The 19,366-nt window shown below is 46.8% G+C and overlaps 1 protein-coding gene across 4 annotated transcripts in view; it reads right to left on the bottom strand.

Moving 5' to 3' along the window:
- Positions 1–19,366, bottom strand: part of LOC6497659 (dual 3',5'-cyclic-AMP and -GMP phosphodiesterase 11) — a 34,362-nt gene that overhangs the window by 4,663 nt on the left and 10,333 nt on the right. For 3 of the 4 annotated variants that reach the window (XM_044716400.1, XM_001961583.4, XM_032451829.2), the window contains exons 2-9: positions 8,773–9,328; positions 5,406–5,865; positions 4,075–4,221; positions 3,557–3,950; positions 3,106–3,245; positions 2,143–2,293; positions 972–1,127; positions 60–581 (exon numbers count right to left, since the gene is read on the bottom strand). In XM_044716400.1, the coding sequence (XP_044572335.1) occupies positions 60–581; positions 972–1,127; positions 2,143–2,293; positions 3,106–3,245; positions 3,557–3,950; positions 4,075–4,221; positions 5,406–5,865; positions 8,773–8,947 (2,145 nt within the window). In that variant the 5' untranslated portion in view covers positions 8,948–9,328. The remainder of the gene's footprint in view (positions 1–59; positions 582–971; positions 1,128–2,142; positions 2,294–3,105; positions 3,246–3,556; positions 3,951–4,074; positions 4,222–5,405; positions 5,866–8,772; positions 9,329–19,366) is intronic. The other variant, XM_032451830.2, reaches the window with a different exon arrangement.

The following is a 19,366-nucleotide window of genomic DNA, read 5'->3' as shown; positions in this document are numbered from 1 at the left end:
GGGAAACAGGGACACGGTGTTTAAAATAAGGGACATTAGGGTATTAAAGGATAACTTACCAACTCATTGAACTTGTTGATCAGCTGGATGACGCCGATAATCTGGCCCAGGGAGTTCTTGATGGCCATGCACAGGATGGAGCGGTGCTTGAAGCACGAGTTCTCGTCCACACTGGCGTCGAATCGGTCGTCCTCGTAGGCATTTGGAACGTTCACCGTCTCCCCGGTGGTGGCCACGTGTCCGGTGATGCCGATGTTGATGGGGAACCGCGACTCGTAGGGGCTGGTGCGCGATGTGGCCTCCTCCTCGCTCAGATCGTTCGCCTCGAAGTCAAAGACCCGCGAGAAGCTGCCCTTGTCCGCCTCGTGGACGAGCAGGATCTGGACGCGCTGGCACTGGATGAGACTCTGCATGTGGGTGAGGATGCGGAAGACCATGTGCTCGATGGTGCTCTGCTCCTCGAAGATCATCCGGGCCAGGTCGAGGAGCACCTGGTTCCGCTTTATTTCCAGTTGAGATTTCTCGTACAGCTGGGCATTCCGCAGCCCGATGCCGCAGAACTGCAGGTACGAGGCAAAGACCTGCCGGGGATAACGCAAAGCCGAAAGGATTAAGAACATTACTCAACCATAACGGCAAAAAGGCAGCACAATGGCAGGAAGCCAGAAATAGAGGTTGAAAAATTTCATAAAATTATGAGAGAGTCGCTCGAGCAGGCACGCACACACATGGATTTGTGTGTCAGGAGGGGATAATCCCTGATGGCATTTTGTCTGACATTCTGCTAAGCTTTCTTAACAAGTTTTCCCCTTTGTTGAATAATGAATGCAATTTGCCCGTCGAGGGGGGTGCAGCTCTTATGCGGCTTTCAGAACATTCAGAACAAAAGAACCCATCGGACTGCCCCGTCATGCGATCTCCACATGGCCCCAATTCCACCCACTTCCGTATGGCCCTCCCCATCCACTCACCTTTTCATCGATTTCGGAGAAGCACTCGCCATTCATTTTGTTGATGACCTGCGCCACGCCAATCACATCCCCGGATGAATCCTTGATGGGCATGCAGAGCAGGGCCTTCGTCCGGTAGCCGGTCAGCGAATCAATTTCACAATTGAATCGTTCATCCTGTTGGAGCAAGTCGGTTGGAATCGGATTAATTTGTTTTTCAAATTAGTGGAGGGGGACTAACATAGGTTTCTAGCTTATAACTCTTACTGTTACTACTATAGAGTCTACTTTCCCACTTCCTACTACAAGAAGTTCTATTTTAGTCTCGCTGGTCTGTGGGCCTTTAGAGCCCAACCCATTTTTGGGTTGTCCGCGTCTGTCTCCGACTTGTTTGGCCAGCTACTTAGGCGAGTCAAAAGTCCAATCGCACTGGGACCTGGCCAAAAGATCTGCACTCGAGCGTGACTCTTGCCGTCTAACCACAATGCGACTCATTCGCACCGCAAATCGCAAACCGGGCCGAGATGGGGCTGGCCGGGGCCCGACTTATCTGTTGGTCGCGCTGTCTGGTACCGGCAAGTGTCAAATTTTTGGCCGCCTTGATTAATTGTGCCAACAATCAGGAGATCTACACACGGGGAAGAGCGATCTGCCGCTGTGCGTCACTTATTTGCGGTGTTTAGCTCTGTTTTTTTGGGCAGCCGTATTATCTACAAGCCCCTTGGCTTAATATGACTTGGGAAAACATGTCGGGTGGCCGCAATTGTTATCGTTAGCCAGCCAGCTTAAAGCCATAACAGAGAGCAGCCGGCAGAGACCTTTGGACTCCATATCTTGGTGATATAACATGCTGCCCCCTAACACGGCCTTGTCTTCTGGCGTAAGATTAATTACGCTCCAATTGGCAGACAGGCAGAAGAAAAACTGCCGAAAAAGAAGCCCAGGGAGTGGGGAGGAAAATGTGAAAAGTCTCTACTGCTACTGCTACTGGCTGCTGGCTGCTGGTGCCGGGTTCACTGAGCAATATTGAAAACTTAAAGAGCAGCTAAGGCAAAGGCACACATCGCCATAAATCCTGAAATCGAATGAATTCCATCTCTCCTCCAACTGAGGTTGATTTATGGCCATGTTGGCATTCAAATTTGTCAATTTTGTGGCAGTAGATCGCACTGGCACTGGCACTTGTACTGACCTGGTAAGCATCTGGTATGTTGACGGGCTCTCCGCTCTCGGCCACATGCCCCGCGATTCCGGTGCCCCATGCCACGCGCACCTCTTCCTGCTGCTCCATTTCCTCCACCGTGCTCCGGGGGCACACGTCGAACAGCTTCGAGACGAGGCATCTGCAATTGGAGAGGGGATGGGTGAGAAGAGACGGGAATGAGAATCCAAAGTTGCAGAATTATAAATTGTGTTGCAGGCGACGGCGTCTATTGTCACTGGGCACAATGGAAAGTTTTTGCTTCGCACTGAGAGGCAGGATGGTGGGAAGATTGCTCTTGAATTTATAAATTTTTAAAGCTTAGGAGCCAAAGGACAATGCAGGAAGATATCTGAACAATGGCAACAGCTCATTTAATCCTGAGCTATTGAATACTTTCGACAATTGTCCTGTTTTGCCAAATATTTATGGCCCAGTGTCCTGATACTCTTCCTATATTCCCCGCTGGCTTCTGAAACTTTTTAGCCAGAAGTATGCATTTGGCAAGCGCGTGCAGACAATTGCAATTAGCGTTGGCAGCAGAATGGCGTCATACGATGCATACAAAATGGCAGCCAGTGCCCTCTCCCCTTTCCTCGGGTTATGGCATTTATGTCAGAGTAGCAAGAGCGGGAGCAGGAGCAGGAGCAGGAGCAGAAGCTGGAGATGGGGAAGTCGCATCTACGCACTGCTCTCATAAAATGCCAAAAATAAACGCCATAAAAATGTTGCCAAGACAAAGTTGAAGCTGAGCTCCTGCTCCTCCTCCTGCTCCTGATCCCTTTGTGGCACAAGCACATCCACATTGTCCGCAGAAATGCTGCGGCTAAATGAAGTCATCAACAAATTGCTGAAAATAGTGCATGACCTTTCGGGGCAACATGATTGCAAAATTCGTGAAAGCAGGACTTTAAAGAGATAAAGATTAATCTTATCCTTTATCCATAAACTTACTTCTTTAAGCCATCGGGTCCATTGCAGCGTCCCTGCACCAGGAACAGCGATCCACGATCCGCATTCAGCAAGATGGACACGTTCTGGAGTATTTTGTGGCACAGAGTGCGCACCTCGAGCTCGTTGCAGATGTCCTTTACCTGGAGGGGCGAGAGCAGTTCAATTGTAGTTAGCACCTGATAGCCTGATAGATTGTTAAACAATTGCAGTTTTCGCAACTTAGTTGGTGACGTCTGTGGCGTGTTTGCCGACAACCACGTCAATGGGCGGAACAACAGAGCCAAACAAACATCGACTGTTTACCGAACTCTATCAACACGACGATCGAGATTCGCGGAAACAATCTATTTGATATCTAATGGGTTGGGTTTTCAGTCTTGAATGGCTTGTAGAGTCCACTTATAAGGAATATCACTTCCTGGGAATAATGGTTCGTCCCAACTCCACTCACCAGCTCGAATATCAACTCCTTCTCGTCGAGCTGCTTGAGCTCGTTGCGGGACAGTCGCTGTGGTCTCTGGTGGCAATGGTAGTACTGATACTGGTGGCCGTTCCCGCTGCCACTGCTGCCACCCACTCCCGGGGCGCCTCCCATTCCGCCACTGCCGGCGCTGCTGCTGCCCGCGGCTCCGCCCGCCAAATAGTGGCTGTTGTGGTTGTGGTGGTGCTGCTGGTGGTGATACTGATACTGGCCCACGCCGACGGTCTGCAGGTTGCCGCAGCTGCCCCCCACGCCGCCGTTGTCCATCGGGGGCGCGATGCTGAGGAAGGTGGGCGTGCCGTCGATGGTGTTCACAATCGGCTTCAGCAGGCCGCCGCGCTCGAACTCGTGAGCGGAGATTTTTCTGTTGGCGGGAATAGAGAGTCTAAATTAAGAGTCTAACATGATCTGGCAATTCGCAAGCCAACACAAGACGCTGTTTGGCAACAGAACGTGTGTAATTAGCAGTAGTAGCCTCCCAAACTTACCGCACTGGCGTGGTTGCTCCGGAACCGCCCCGCGAGGAGCTGGTCTGGCCATTGGGATGCGTGGGGGAGGTGCTGCTGACCACGTCGTTGCCGGCCGAGGTGGCGTGTGAGACCAGCCAGGCGTCCACCGTTTGGCGCGTGGCTTTCCTGCGGGCGATATAAAGGGGGTAGAAGGGGAATCAGTTTAGGGGGTAAACACATTAAAATCTGATTAAAAATCGCAAATGAATCGCCGCAGAGACTCTCTATATGCATGTGTCGCATAAAATTGTGTCGAATAAAGCGCCAAACTCATAAATATTCAGGCGGCGAGCCACACCCACTTCAGAGTCCACCCACAGCCACTCCCACAGCATGTGGTGTCCTTATGGGCACGCGTTTTTGGCATAAAATCCTGACCGAAAAACCCCAAACATGGGGCAACGGCAATCACAGCAGACAACTCTTTTTGGAGTTTAGATTTGGGGAGGAATTCTTCCTCGGAAGGAAAGAGATCTGTGGATACTCTTTAATCTATCATGTGCCAGATATTAGTCCTTTTTTAATATTTGCGATGAAAGAGAGTTAAAAGGACACACTATATCCCTACAGATTCTAATAAAAATATTCAATTGGAAAACGAAATGCCCTCTGCAAGGGCATAAAATGAGGCCTGCCAAGTGATGGGGGAGGGAAGTGGTTTAAGGACATGCGACAGGCATATTCTTATGCAAAGTACACAGCCTCCAAAGCACACACACACACTCAGACACAAGCCTTTCCAGCCCCGTTTAATGACCGCCCCCCAGGGCCCAGGGCTGGCCAGAGACAAGGCATGACAAGAGCCCAGCAGAGCACCAGGATGGAATGCGGACGTTGGCCTGCTCGACCATGAAAATAAAGCCCAATTTATGCTTTTAGTTGTTAGTGATTTTTATTATGTGTCATAGACAACTGCCGCAGACGTCCCTTGGACCCTTGCCGTCTGCCTGGCGGTGATGTCCTGCTGTGGCAAAGGCAATTTCCGGTTTATAGCGGAAACGAGCTACCCCAGCCATGGCCCCTGCCCATCGCCCATAAATATGACAGGGTCAACTGACAATGCAGTTTCGAATTTAAGAATTTATCAGGACACGATGGGGCGAATAGATTACTCGGTCGATGGGTTCATCGCAGGCCTGCCGGCAGTTGCAATATATTGCTCTATAGAGAGCAATATATCCTTCTCTAATCGATTGGGGGGCTCATGGGTGGGTCTTTTGTGTGCTGGTTCTGGCCGAGAAGTGAGCCTTCTGACCTTGAAAAGTGCCTGAAAAGAAAGAGTTTCTGGCCAAAGGATGTCTGGCACTCACCTTATAAAATAATCCTGTACAAATTCCTGATTCTCGTCCAGCCACGCCTCCATCCGCGCATGTTCCGGGTCGTAGGGCCGGCTGTGGTGCGGCGATGTGGGCTGGTGGTGATAGTGGTGCTGGTACTGGTACTGGTACGGGTGGTGCGGCTGCTGTAACGCGTACTGCTGCTGTTGGGGCGGCAGCGGATAGACCGACTGGTGGTGCTGCTGCTGCTGGGAGCAGGAGGAGGGTCCGTTGGCGGAGGTGGAGGGCGGAGCAGGCTGATAGTGGGCGGGGAGTGGCTGCTGCTGGGCGAGGGGCAGGGGGACACCGGCGTGGCGTGTGGCAATGAGCAGCGAGTGCTCGCTGGTCCCGTAGCCCCCGTACCCCCCCGTGCCCCCCTGCTCCGCGCTCATCCTGCCCGCCGCCAACTGGAGCGGCGTCGACGCAGGCTCCTCGATGCTCCGCAAATGCAGGCCTGCAAAGGACACCAAGAAACAGGAACATGAATACTTGATCCTTGTTTGAATTTTTTTGCTATTTTCTCCCCTTCAATCGCGAAAATTATACACGGAAACTCAAATACTTATAATGTATTGTGCGAATAATATTTTCCAAATATTATATGTATAATAAAATAATTCATTTAAATTTAAAAGAGATATCTATATCCCTATTATATAGGGTCTATAATCTTCCATATATAATATGTATAATCTATGTATGTGCTCTACAAACATACAGAACCAAGACTTCCCATTGATATATCTTTGACAATTTTTATCCGATTCTTGACAGGAATATCTTAATCTATTCCTACATTAATTCCCCATCAATCTGCATTGAAACCCTGAAGTCGAAATATTTCTAAATTTTTTGTTCATTTTCCTGAGGAGACTCCTTTGAAAATGGGGGAATGTAAGGGTAGCACTCATTTGGCCCACAGCAATGTCTATATCTTTGCCAGTGTTCATCCGATCCTTGAGCGGAATACCTCGAACGATTTCTAAATAAATTCTCCACCAATTTCTATAAAAATCTGGGAATTAATTTTTTGATAATTTTTTTGTCAAAACTTTCTGATGGACTCCCGTGGAAAAATGCTGTATTGCCCTATAAGGTCCACAGACGTGAACACAATTCCGCTTGTACTTAACCGGTCCTAAAGCGGAAAACCTTTTATAAATCGTAGTTTAATTATCTTTTAATCTAAATCTATAAATATTAATTTCTGTAGATTTTTTAAACATTTTTCGGATGAAGCCAAGACCAATTCTTGGCCAACCTATTTCCAAAGAAAGAGCGAAATATTTTGCTCCCCAATATGCGTCATAATCAGTATCAACCCCTAATAAAATTTTGTTGCAGTGCATAATTTGCCAGCTGCATGTGTCGACAGTTTTATGAGCCCTTTGTTCGTCCTGCCTCGTACCCTTTCCGCCTGCCGCTTGCCGCCTTCTGCCGTCCCTCTCGCTTGACGCAACATTTGCATTGCAAATGGGACATATCCTTTGGGGGAAAGTCACACTTGGCACGTGACTGCGGCCACGCCTCTATGATCCGCCCTTTGGCTCTTGGTTCTATTAGAAGCTTTTCCGCTGTTTTCCTTTTCAATTTCCAAAAAATTTCGGTTTGCGAGGCAAATCACATAAATTTGTTCAATTGCTTTTTCAGCTCATCAATTTTGCGCCAACCGCCGCCCCTGCCGCTCTGTCCTCTGTCCTTTGCCAACCTTGAGCAATTAAGTGTCAAGGAGCGACTTAAAGGGAAGGCTCCGGCACACACATGCCACTCTGGCGCTGGCTCGCGCTGTGTCTCTGGCACGGAGCGAGTGTACGTGGCGTATACGTAACGTCGCCATGAATAACATTGACAGTTGGGGCTCCCAAAGTGTTTCAGTTAACATTAACCGGAAATATTGGCAATTTCCTTGAAATATTGACTCTGGGGGTGTGCTTGAGTGTCTGTGTGAGAGTGTGTGTGTCTGGAGTCTGTAATGGCAGCATTGAGGGCCTGATTAAGTGCTAAAAATAGATATAAATACGACAACCAGTAACCCACTGATGAATGTCTCGGGAATGCCAAGGAAGTCCTTTACCCTTTCAGCACTCGCCCTTCCTGCCTCGTTGTTTATTTATTGTATAGAAAATATGATTTATGTGCTACTTTTCGACTCGCAGACAAACAAAGGTAGAACAGACCACTTGCTCTGCTCCTGACTTGACAATTTGGCTTTCGGGTTGAGCTCGAAACTCAAGGGTATTTGCTGCTAAAATATGTAGAAACCGTCTATTTTCGGAATACTTTGCAGGGGGAATATTTTCAGCTTGAATTCCAGCTAGAAATTTTCAGTAAATACTTGCTCTGATAGAGTTAAATAAGCAAAGATAGCAAGTCTAGTTGTACTTCTGATATCCTGTCGTGTACTCCCTTTGGCATCAAGAACATCTATTCCCTAAACCATCTCCTCGGAAGGCATAAATTTCCATGTGGCCGATTGTAGTTCTGGTCCCTTCTAAGGTCTCCAATACGTTGCAACTTGCAGGCTACTTAGTGTGATTCACTGAACATGCCACATGCTACACAGTCATCCCATTCGGGGGCTGGGAATTTAATCTTTTAAGCTGCACTTGCCTCGCACCATCACCCGCAACATGCAACATGCTTAAGCTGCTGCAAAACATTTGGCACAGAGCGCAGGGCACACATGCCACACGGCACATGGCACTTCCCCCGGCGCCACCCGGCTCCTGAATTCCTTTGGCCATTTCCTGTACTCGAAGTCAAATGACGAGTCGACAGTGTCGGAGGTGTTTTGTGGGACGGGAAGCCCACACTTTGGTGTGGTTTGATGCGTCAACTTTATGTAAGACATTCCTAGACCAGCCCGCTGCTGCCCGCCCGGGTCTGGCAAATGGCAAAATTTTTATACAACACTTGCAATGGAATTTTGCTTTTAGGGGGTAACCACTGGCAGCAGTGGAAGCTGAATAGCGAGCACCCTTTTTGGGCCAATAGTGAAATTTCCCTGCTGACTTTCTGGCAGTTGTAGTGTTATGGAGATTCTATAAATGCAATTGCTGGAATTATGGAATATCTATAGTTCGAGAGGGTATCCAGATGTCTGTAGTACTGTCCGTGGAGTGTCAGGACTCACATATGCCCTGGCATGGGATGATGTTCGTTGCGAGTGCAGTCAAATGCAAATTGAAAGTTTCCAAAGAGAACCATTTTTCCAGCGTCAGAAGAAGAAAGAATAAAAAGAAGGGGGAGCTCTATAAGCTCTTTGGGGGAAGCAACCGCACTGTTGTTCTTTCCCAAGTTATGTGACAAAATATTTATGCAAATTCGAAGCATGACCGAGTAGTACTCTCGCCCCTCTCACCTGTTGTGGCTGGGATTATCTCAGAATGATGCTGAAACTGGGGACTATGGGTAGGTGTTTCATTCTGTTGCTGTTGTTGCTGCTGCTGTTGCTGTTGCTGATGTTGTTTGTTGCTCTTGTTCTTGTTTTTGTAGCGACAACCACGAAATCGACACATACTTGCCGCTTGGCCCATGGGGCCCGCCAGCAATGCGAATGTTAAACCCTCCGTCTTAATGAATTGAATTTTGTCAAACTTGAGCAATCCAGCCGCGTAACGTAAACTGTATTTCTTGGTCGAGGAGGCTGTTGTCGAGGCTGCTGGGCACTTGGAGTTGTGTTTTGAATCAATTTTGTTGGCTTGGCTGCCGCCGATTGGCCGCAGAACGCTGCTATCGGATGCAAATTGTCGAATTTTCGCGTAATTTGTTGACTTTTTTCACTGTTTTGCTTCTGATCACTGTTCTTCGGCGTACTTTTGTTTTTCTTGGCAACTTTGGGGCTCTCGTTTACACTCTGTTTCACTCGCATAATCATAATAGCTGGCAGGCAAAGTTTCTCGCGACCTGTTGGAGTTCTGTTTCGGAATAAACACAACACATAACTTTCCAGACTTTCCCGACAGATGCTAAAAGTTTTCCCTCAACTATTTCGCAGAGTTTCCCTGACTGGTATGTATTTTTTAAAGCCCAGTGCTGCTGCCAAGAGAGAGGGGCTATTCAATTAACGCTTTCGGGGTCGCCAGCAGTCAACTGGCCGAGACATCTGGCCCAGGCGGGGGGTGGGCCCACAGACAGGCCGCCAATTGATAAACAAACAAGAGTCCGGGGGAGGGCGCTGTGACAGACACGGCCGCACACGTAGGCCATACTAAAATGGCAGTTAAGTAAAATAAACACGGCCACAGGGCCTCACTGGAACGTCAACAATGCTCCAAAAGCCAACGGCAAACAATGGAGGACAGCAGGGAGCGGGTAGCGGGTGGCCATCCAGGGACAATGGATGGGGATCCTCTGAAAGGATTGATGTGGTTTGCGGTCGAACGGAGTTTAATTGAAAATACAAAGTGCGTCGATGATATTGAAAAGCTCGTTAAGTAAACTGTTTGCACAGAGCGCCTGTCAACAGAGTGCCTCCGAATGCGAATTATTTTTCAAATAAATAAGATGTGGCTCTAAAAGACCATTGCTAGAGGAGGCATGACAGCGGAAATGATTTAATTTCCGTTCTCCAACAATGCCATTGCGTTTGGCAGGCTGAAGTTGCAACTGCAACTGTTTTTTTTTCGCCTTTGTGGCACGTTTGAATGGACAATGAGTGGCACGTGTGAGTGAATGGCTGTCGGGCTGCCACAAGGGCTTTAAAAGCTACAGTTTAACAAACACTACTCATACGCAGTGGTGTCCGGGCATCAACACCCATACGCATCGTGGGCCCCTGGGCGCGGGTATCCTTTCTGAAATTCTATCTTTGAACACCTAGCAACTGGTGGCACAAAAAATAGAGAGAACGAACTATTTTTACGCCGGAAAGCGGATGAGGATGAGGCAGATATCGGTGGCTTACATTATGTCAATAGCAGAGGGGGGCTGCAGGGTGGCCAGTCTGGATAAGCAAACGATGTTCATTAATGGCGCACGCCATGCACTGACAAAAAAATATGACTAGGTCTTGAAGACTATTCCTAAAAGGCTCATGAAAGCTGAAGACTAAGCCATTCTTGTTTAGATTTAAATAATTTCTTCTATAATTTATCTCTAACTCATATCAATTTTCTCTCAGTGCTTTATTGTGCTCTACTCGATTCGTTTTGGCTGACACCGTTGATAGTGGCACAAAAGGCGGGCCAGATAACAGATAACAAAGCCATATACCTTATACGTATGTATTGGCCCCGAGTATATACATATCTACGCGATATCTGTATCTGTATCTGTGGCTAGTCCGAGCATTTGCCGCAAAGGCAAACAAGAATGGGGCAAGATGGCGTAAGCCAGGAGCGCAAAATCGGGATAAAATGGGTGGAAAGCCGTCATTAGGCGGCGGCGATGGCGTCGATTAGTGGAGGGGCAGGAGCCACTAGCCACTAGCCAGTAGCCAGTAGCCAGGAGCTAGCCAGGAGTGCTATTTGCATTCTGGGAATGTTGAAATTGTCGCCTTGGATCAATAACCTGTAGCTGGTGACTGTGACAAGTCACTTTCTGGGAATAGTGCTGTTAAAAAGAGTGTATGTAGAGCTATATTGTAGTTCCATGAAGTCACTATCGCAAGGGGCTTACGTATTTAGTTATAAGCCAGAATGAGACCAAGTAGCAGCTACCCGATGGACTCTATCGAACAGAGATACTGCATGGGAACATGCGCCCATTATTGCTCACTTTTATTATTGGCAGTCAATATTTTAATATATCCCAGCACACACACACACTGTATGCATATTGTAACTACGCGTACTCGTGCATGGGGGCCCCAAGGTCGCCGAGAGGAAAAAGTTATCCAAATGGCAGCCATAAACGATTCTCATTTGTCCGAGGGACGGAAAAAGGCGAGCTCTGAGGGCGAATATGGCATGGCAGAGCATTAATATTATACAACTACTGCGCCGCAGCGAAATATTAATAGTTATCGTTGAAGAAGACATCGGGGATAACTATTTTAGAGAAAAACACGACCGAAGATATAGGCATCATGGCCTGCAAACATCTTAAATTTTCAGAGAGACTATCTAAGTGTCTAATTGCATGTTGTTCCCGCGAATGGCTTTAATTAAAGTCAACTTTTATGATCCGAGAGTGCGAGTGCGAGTGCAAGTGTTATTTATTTCCCTCCTCGCACTTTATGGCTAAGCGAAACATTAAAGACCACGCGGCGTATGAGCAACTTTCTATTCTCTCGTGACGGCAACGAGCTCCACTCCCCGAGCCTTTTGCCACAGTGGCTCAGGCTCACTCGGCTGCGTATCGCATTTCCAATTTAAACGCATCCGCAGACTCGAAAAAAGAGCCTGTCAGCTACTTGAGTAAGATTTTCAATTTGCGCGCTTTCCCGCGCGCCTTGGCCTTCTGGCCGAGTTGGATGAAGAAATATTGAAATTGTAGGCGACGCCGCCAGTTACTTTCTCATCATAAATCTGCTTTGCGGCCAACTGACTACCCGAGTGGGTGCTGCGGATTGTGTAACAATTTTTGTAATAAAGCGAATCATAACCGACTCCCGTATGACAATCTGTTTTAACCAGCCAGCCATCCAGTCAGCCACTTCAAAGCAACTTTTCCAGGAATTTAATTCAATTTTTCATCTGGAGGAGAGCCCAAGGAGTCCTCCTCTCTGGCACTCTGCTTTTATCAATTACATGAAGCGAACTACGTGAGCCGCTGAATAAACACTGCCGTGGCAGGGGCGGAGGTCAAGACTTTTGGCCTAAAAATAAATTATAAACAAACATTGGCCTTTTTGCATCAGAGCGCGGCATCAGAGCCATGCGAGTGCTCCCCCGCCCCGTCTCTTTGAGTTATCATTATGACATGCTCGAAATTACCAATGACGAACGTGCCAGGACTTCCCAAGCGACCACATCCTTGCTGGAGAGCCCACACTGCGAGAAAACATTGCCGGCAAGTCCTTGGAATAACAAAATTCAAATAATGTGCTTCACTGATTCTTTTTGGAACCAGAATCCCAATGTACTCATCCCACTGAAGGCCAAATATTTGGAGACTGCCGCCGAATGCCTAGTTCGCTGATTGCGCTTGTCGCCGGATTGTTCGCCCAGGAGTCCTCCTCCGTCCAGCCCAACATGGTGCAGCATGACTAAGCGAAATTAGTTTGTTTGTTTGTCTATCGGAAGGGGAGGAGGTCCTGCGAGGTCACAAAAGGGAGGTCTGCGTGCCAGGAAGTCACAGCTTTGCCAGGAATTTAAATGCTTCATTCGGGATTTTGATTAAACTATTTCCTCCCGACAAGCCATTACAGCGTGAATCATGTGTCCACCTCGAGTAGCACTCGAAAGTGGGCTTCCTTATGGCAGCCCACCACTATCGGAAAGCACTCGAAGCCCCTATCAACTACCTGCTGGCAACGCACTCGAAGAACAAATATTTAAAGAACCGTTTCCCCATTAGGCAGGGAAGGAGCCATTAATTAAATTACCTGACAATAAAGAACCGAATGGAAAATAAAGATTGCCAGATATCAGATGCCAGAAGGTCCACGCAAATTATGAATGGGGGCCGACCACCCACGCCCCACGAATCATGACAAGTCAAGTGGACGGAAGGGTATGACGTGCGTTTCCTGTCGGGGGTGGTGGCGGTGGTGGTGGACCTTCCTCCAGGACCGGAGACGGTTAATTAGTCAACTCGAGAGCTAAGCAAACAATTTTCGGGCTTTTTTTTTGGCTATTTCGGGCAATGGCGGCGGAAAAGTACCAGCTAGCCACGACGAGGAAACAAAGCGGGTTCAATGCTTCTGTTTGTCGTCTAAAATTAGACGGACGACAATAGTTGACCGCAAGGAAATCTGCTTTCCAACTGGTATCTGCCACTTGCTGTTGCAGTTGCATGACGTCAAAGGGAAAACTCACAGAAGAGGCAAGCAGCAAGGAGCAAGGCGTTGCTATCTCGAATTAAGACAAAATAGTTTTCAGAAAGCCAAGGCCAAGAGTTAAAGTGTTGGCTGCTCTTCTGGGCTTCGCAGCATGGACTCTTGCACACGATGTGCCCCGAAAGTGGATGCACCTGAAGTGACGGCTTGAGTTGCCGGCTTGGCCGAGCAACCGAGTGGGCTTAAATAAAGCCGCCTTTAAGCCGAAACTTTTGCCAGCAATTAGGCCCAGGTAACAGCAACCGCAAATGCAACACAAAGGTGACAGATTGAAAAACATTTGTGGCAGAATGGAGAGGAGCAGAGTTTGAGTTATCAGAAATTGTGATTAAAGAGCCGCAGTTTGAAAACAAAGCCACTAGAGGAGGTGGCAACGTAATTACTCGAAAGTAGCAAGCTCCAGAGAGTTCGACTGCAACGCCAACAGCTGCGATTAAAGGCGAGTGGCTGCCATGCACATGCATTAGATTTTCCAGTAATCCGAGTAAGTCCATCCAGTAAAAATCAACAAAACAGTCAATGAACCCCTCGCGCGTCAATGGGACAGAAACGGAGACGGAGACGGAGCCGGAGACACCCCTGCACCGAGCCACTAAACGTGAAAGAGTGGAAACAAAAGCCAGAGACTGGCAACTACTGGCAGGAGTTGGCGTTTCTGTTTGCGTTGATTATCGTGTCATTTGGTTCGACTTTTCTCAAATACTCATTCATTCAGTCGCTCACTCTTACAGTCGTTCAGTCATTCATTCATTGGGTGTCGTGCTGCAAGCCCCGAGACAATAACAAGAAAATAATATGGCATGTTGTTGCACTTATAATTGCCAGGCAGGAACAACAAAGCGACGCGATGCCAGCCAAGCCAGCAAAAGCAAAAGCTAAAGCAATTTCTGTGAATGACTCTCGGACTTGGACCCGCCTTCGAGGCAGTCGAGTCGCCAGCGAGGAGCCATCCCCAGAGTACCCTGATTCGGGGTATCATGGTTTCGAGAGAAATGCAACTCATAACTGATGACATATCAAGTTATAAACATTTATTGACATTTGTAGACATCTCTAAAGTATTCTTCGAAACTTCTAGTATCTTGTAGCTCGAAGAGTACTTCCATCTTCGGTTCTAGTCGGTTTCTAGTGCCATGCCCCTCCCCAACTGCATTTGCCTGCGAGGAGTGTGTGTGGCAGCCTGGCTGGGTGCAGTTCAATTAACCGGCTGATTGCACACACACTCCGACACACTCCGACTCCCACTCCCACTCTCACTCCGACTCCGCCGCACGCACTCACCCACGATGACCCCTCCGGGGCGCAGAGCAATCAACTCCCCCGCCGTGCAGCACCATTTTTAATTAATCTGTCAAATTAATTGCTAATTTTTGTCAATGTGTGTGCGTGTCTCTAATGAAGTAGTGATGTTTAAACATATTCGCCAGTTCTGTCATTTAAAAATGTCATAAATTGGCAAAACAATTTATAAGAAAATCAATCGCGCGCCAATAAATTCTCATAATTACGAGCATGGCTTTAATAAAACATAATCCAAACGGGCCATAAAGTGTTGGCCGTCAAATTAGCAAAAAATATGGCATGAATATTACGTATACGCCTGGTGTACTCTTTTCCCCAAGGGGAGAATTAATTTTATTGTCATTTTTCGAGGAACATGCATTTTAATTAATTTTAATTCAATGTATTCATATTTGTCTATTTTTTATGCGCCAGTTTAAATTTTCAGAAGTACGTGTATGTGCCCCGGGGGCGTATACGTAATATTGATTCCACCTAGAATGGTGAGCCTTGCTGGCCTTTTAAGGGCAAGTTCCTGCACTTTCGATTCCCAGAAACCGAAGCCCATTAGAAGCCATTTTCTGAGGAAAATTTCTATGATTTTTCTTGACCGCTGAGCTGGCCTGGCCTTGCCCAGTGCGCTTCCTGGCCATCAGTCCGTGCAATCAACTCAAGCACAACCGAGAACACGTCAGGAGCCATCAGGCAGTTAGAGTAAAAGGTTGAAGGCTTCCCCGAACCGAGAACAGAGAGCTGTCAATAGAATCTGTCAACGGAAAACGGAACACGGCAAACCGAAAACCAAAAACTAAACATACTAATTATAGCAGGAAGCCGAGGCTTTTTTCAGAGAAATTATTCAGAACTGATTTCCCCTACAAGTCTGACAAACGCTGTTCTGCTTTAAGGAATCTCTCGGGAACAGTTCAGTAAGTTCGAGTGACGCATGCTCGGAGGCAATCTTCGAGCCTCTGATTCGAGCCTCGGCCAATAAAATTGACGTCAATATCAATATTAAAAGCCCATCAGTTTCGGGCAGCATACATCTCAGCAATTAGCGAGATGCGAACGAATGCGAGCAGCACTTGCCCGCCAAAGTGTGAAAATCTAATCAACTCGCACACGATCGTCTCCCACCTCTAGCTCTGGTGGCTCTGGAACTTGAGCTTCAAAGTGCCACAATGTATTATAATTAAAAACCTAAAACCTCCTCAGTTAAGGCATTCTATCTGGTGCTAAGTAATTCATTTTTGAATGGAAATTCGGTGGCGTTTTTTGAACGCTTGCCAGCTGGCGAGCGGATGGAAAACAGAAGCCAAGCGGCCAAGTGCCGAGTGGGGAAGGTAAGTTCTGGGCCAAGTGATAATTTGTCCGAGAGTGCCCTCGGAATCGGGTCAGTTCTACGCAGATACTACGCAGTGCAGTAGTCCAGTCATAATCACTTGGCACTAATTACATGACCAGCCAAGTCACAACCTAGGCCAAGAGACCCCTCCTTTATTTTTAATCTTTAAAAAGGGAGAGAAAAAAGTACCCCAGCGTATGTCATCCGTCCAATTGTGTTAATCAAGTGTTAATTATCCCCCGATCAGACATTACGTAGTGTCTGCGACAATATTTGTCTGCTCGATTTAGCGCTGACTTTGATCTGCCCAGATGCCTTTACAAATATTATTCATAAATGGAAACTTTTTTACACACGAATTTCGAAATTGTCACCGGCGTCTAATTCGAGGAAATGACCCAAGCAAATAAATAATGGGCCAGCAATGGGTTAACCATGAATCCCAATCCAAACAAATAAATATAATGCCCATTTGATATGTTATTTGTTAGAGTTCTCTGTCTGGGGTTTCCGGTACTGGAAAAGTTTCAGAAAATAATATTTTTCACTCGAGTCTTGCACTTTGTTTGTTTGTATTTTTGGGTGGATCAGTTCGGCGTAAATAACTTTCGAGTTAAGATCAATATCGGGTTCTTGTCTCTCTGGCGTGTGGGTATTAATTTCAACTCCATCCTGAGTTGGTTATTCCCCCATCAGCAGTATAAATTGTAAGATGATGCCTGGCCCTTGTACTCGGCCTGCCGTGGGCGGTCAGACCAGAGAACATAAATCGTATACAATAATCAAAATATTGCAAGACATTGCACATTAATAAGTAAACAGAAACAGAAACAGAAACAGGAACACAAATTGGCAACTCGGCTCAACTTTTAGGCGAGTTCTTGGAACTCGGGAGGGCTCTTTGGAGGGTAATTTGAAACTCTGTTCGATGTAAGCTTTTTACAAACTGACTGAACATTAAAACTTCTGCAGGGGCAAAGGTTGAGAGGAGGCGGATGCACAGTCTTTTTGAAGTTTTTAGCCCCCGAAACAACTGGCAAGGCAACTGAATTGTCCTGACCTGGCCGCCCTCCTGATAAGGGTAATGAGCAGGCAAATGAAATCATAAATAAATGAAAGCAGCTCTTGTCCTTTGTTTCAAAATGTGATGGCTTTGGGATTCCCGCTTTCCCCCGAACACTATCCAATTAGGTAATCCCAGCTAGTGAGCTCTGGTCCATTTCAGATCGTGTAATTTCTATGATTCCCAACAGGTTCCAAGGGCTGCCCCCGTGCCAGTCAACTGTCAATTGCCGCTTTAGTTAATTAGAAAAAAAAAATACTCAAGATGGGGGTAGAGGGTGTGAGGTGTAGGGTGGAAGGTGCAGTGGAACGACAGAACCGTTTAAGCAGGCGCCAGGTCTACCAGGGCCACCCCCCTCCTAGTGGGTTTCCCACTCGCGGTTTTAGAATCAATTTTAATTCCATACACTTATGGGGCGGAGCGTTTGGAAAATTTTCCACCAGCCCAGCCCGGCCAGGCAGTGAGCACGCGAACACGAAAACAAAAGGGGCAAACAAAAACATAAACAAACAGCAGAGAGAGATAGAGAGAGAGAACAGCTCCAAGCTGATATAAATTAATTAAATCTGTTTGATTTGTATAAACAAAATGAAGATTAATTGCAGCCAAGAGGAGTAGTGATAGTGGGTAGTGGGGTAGGGTAAGGGGGGTGGGTGTTATTAAAGCATATTAATTAAATGGCTCTTCTTCTTGCGCCATTGCGAAGCCAAAAGAACAAAAATGGCGAAGAGAGAGGGAGCGCGCGAGAGAGAGAGGAAGCTGATAAGGTGCGCGAGTCACTTTGCGGCGAATTGGCAAGAGAGAGAGAGAGGCGAGTGGATAAATGCACTAAGAAAAAAGACTATCTAAATAGTAATTAGTTATATAAATTAGTAAGAAAAACTATTCTTAAGAAGCACTATTTTCTGTCAGTGCACTGCCCATGTAACCGCGTGTGGGCAGCTGCCCTGTTTCCTTTGAATCGCACTACCCGCCCATAAACATCTCAAAAAAAGTATATTCGAATCTGAAATCGCACAATTGGCACACATTTTCTTTTGTCCATCGGTCTGTGACGCAAGCACCACCCCCTCCGATCGAGATGTCGAGGAAATGCCTGGGAAGTGACTCAGTTCCAAATGGGTTTCCCGAAATAATAATACCCGTAGTAGCCTATTTTTCATGGAAATTATAAAGGAGAAGCCAATGAGACTCACATTAATTGGAAAAGCGAATGTCAAAAGTGAAAAATCTGCTCAGCATTATGCTTACAGATGTTCTGCGGTGGTCTCTAGCCTTGAGGCATCGAACTGTGAATGGGCTATATAGTGGGGATGGGGGGCTCTATATGTTTATACAGAGGTACGAGAGACAAAAGTCGGGTAATATTTTCGACGTTTTACGAGTGGCAGTTTCGGGGGCATTGTGTAAGATTAAGTGGCACAGAGTCTGCTCAGCATCATATGATTTTTTATCAGAAGAGAGAAAAGCGCTAGAGGAAATTTCCGCACGGCAGCTGGATTAAAAAATGACTTTTAATAAATTCTTTCCCAAAATTTATTCCCAATGATAATGCACTTCTCTGGTAAGCCAAAACAAATGATTTAATTTTTGCATCGAATGACAAAAATTTCGCCATCAAAAATCAAAGACATTCGAATATTTAAATAATTAATTTGGAAATACTGCACATGATTTAAATTTGGAGAGTTTCAAACGAGTTTGGCAAGCAAAGCACCCAGGCCAGAAGCACCCAACCCCTCGACCATAAACGAGATGCAAATTAAATAAATCAACAGCCACACGAAGCGAATAAAGGAACAAAAAGTTATATATCGCACAATACACGCAAGATCAACACTAAGAGATACTTCTATCTGGAATCCATATCCATCCGGCAGACACGTGCCGCCAAACAGATTCGAGCCACGGCCTAGAATGGCTCACAAACAGCTGTTTGGCATTCCCCAATAAAAAGCAATAACATCAATAAAAATTAAACAAAACAAAAAGTCAGAGCCGAGCCGAGTCGAGACAGAAGCAACACCAACACCAATCGCACACAACAAAGGTGCCAACAATAAGCGAGCCACCAGCCAGGGAAGGTTCAAAGACTCGGAGGAGAAGCGATAAATAAACATAAAATGTCCATAAAGAACTCCTCCGGCGAACATATTGGTTCGTATATCAATAATTGAAGGCATTATCTTTCAGATACAAGCTAATGATGCATTCATAAAGAGTACTGCCGACTGCCGTGTGGGAGGCACAATATTCCGGCTCTTTTGTTGGCAGCAAGACTCTGTCGGAATTCCTCGAAGAACTCTTAACCCACATTGGAGAAG

This window comes from Drosophila ananassae, chromosome 3R, assembly GCF_017639315.1.
Source record: "Drosophila ananassae strain 14024-0371.13 chromosome 3R, ASM1763931v2, whole genome shotgun sequence".
NCBI lineage: Eukaryota > Metazoa > Arthropoda > Insecta > Diptera > Drosophilidae > Drosophila > Drosophila ananassae.
This window is presented reverse-complemented; position numbering and strand designations above follow the sequence as displayed.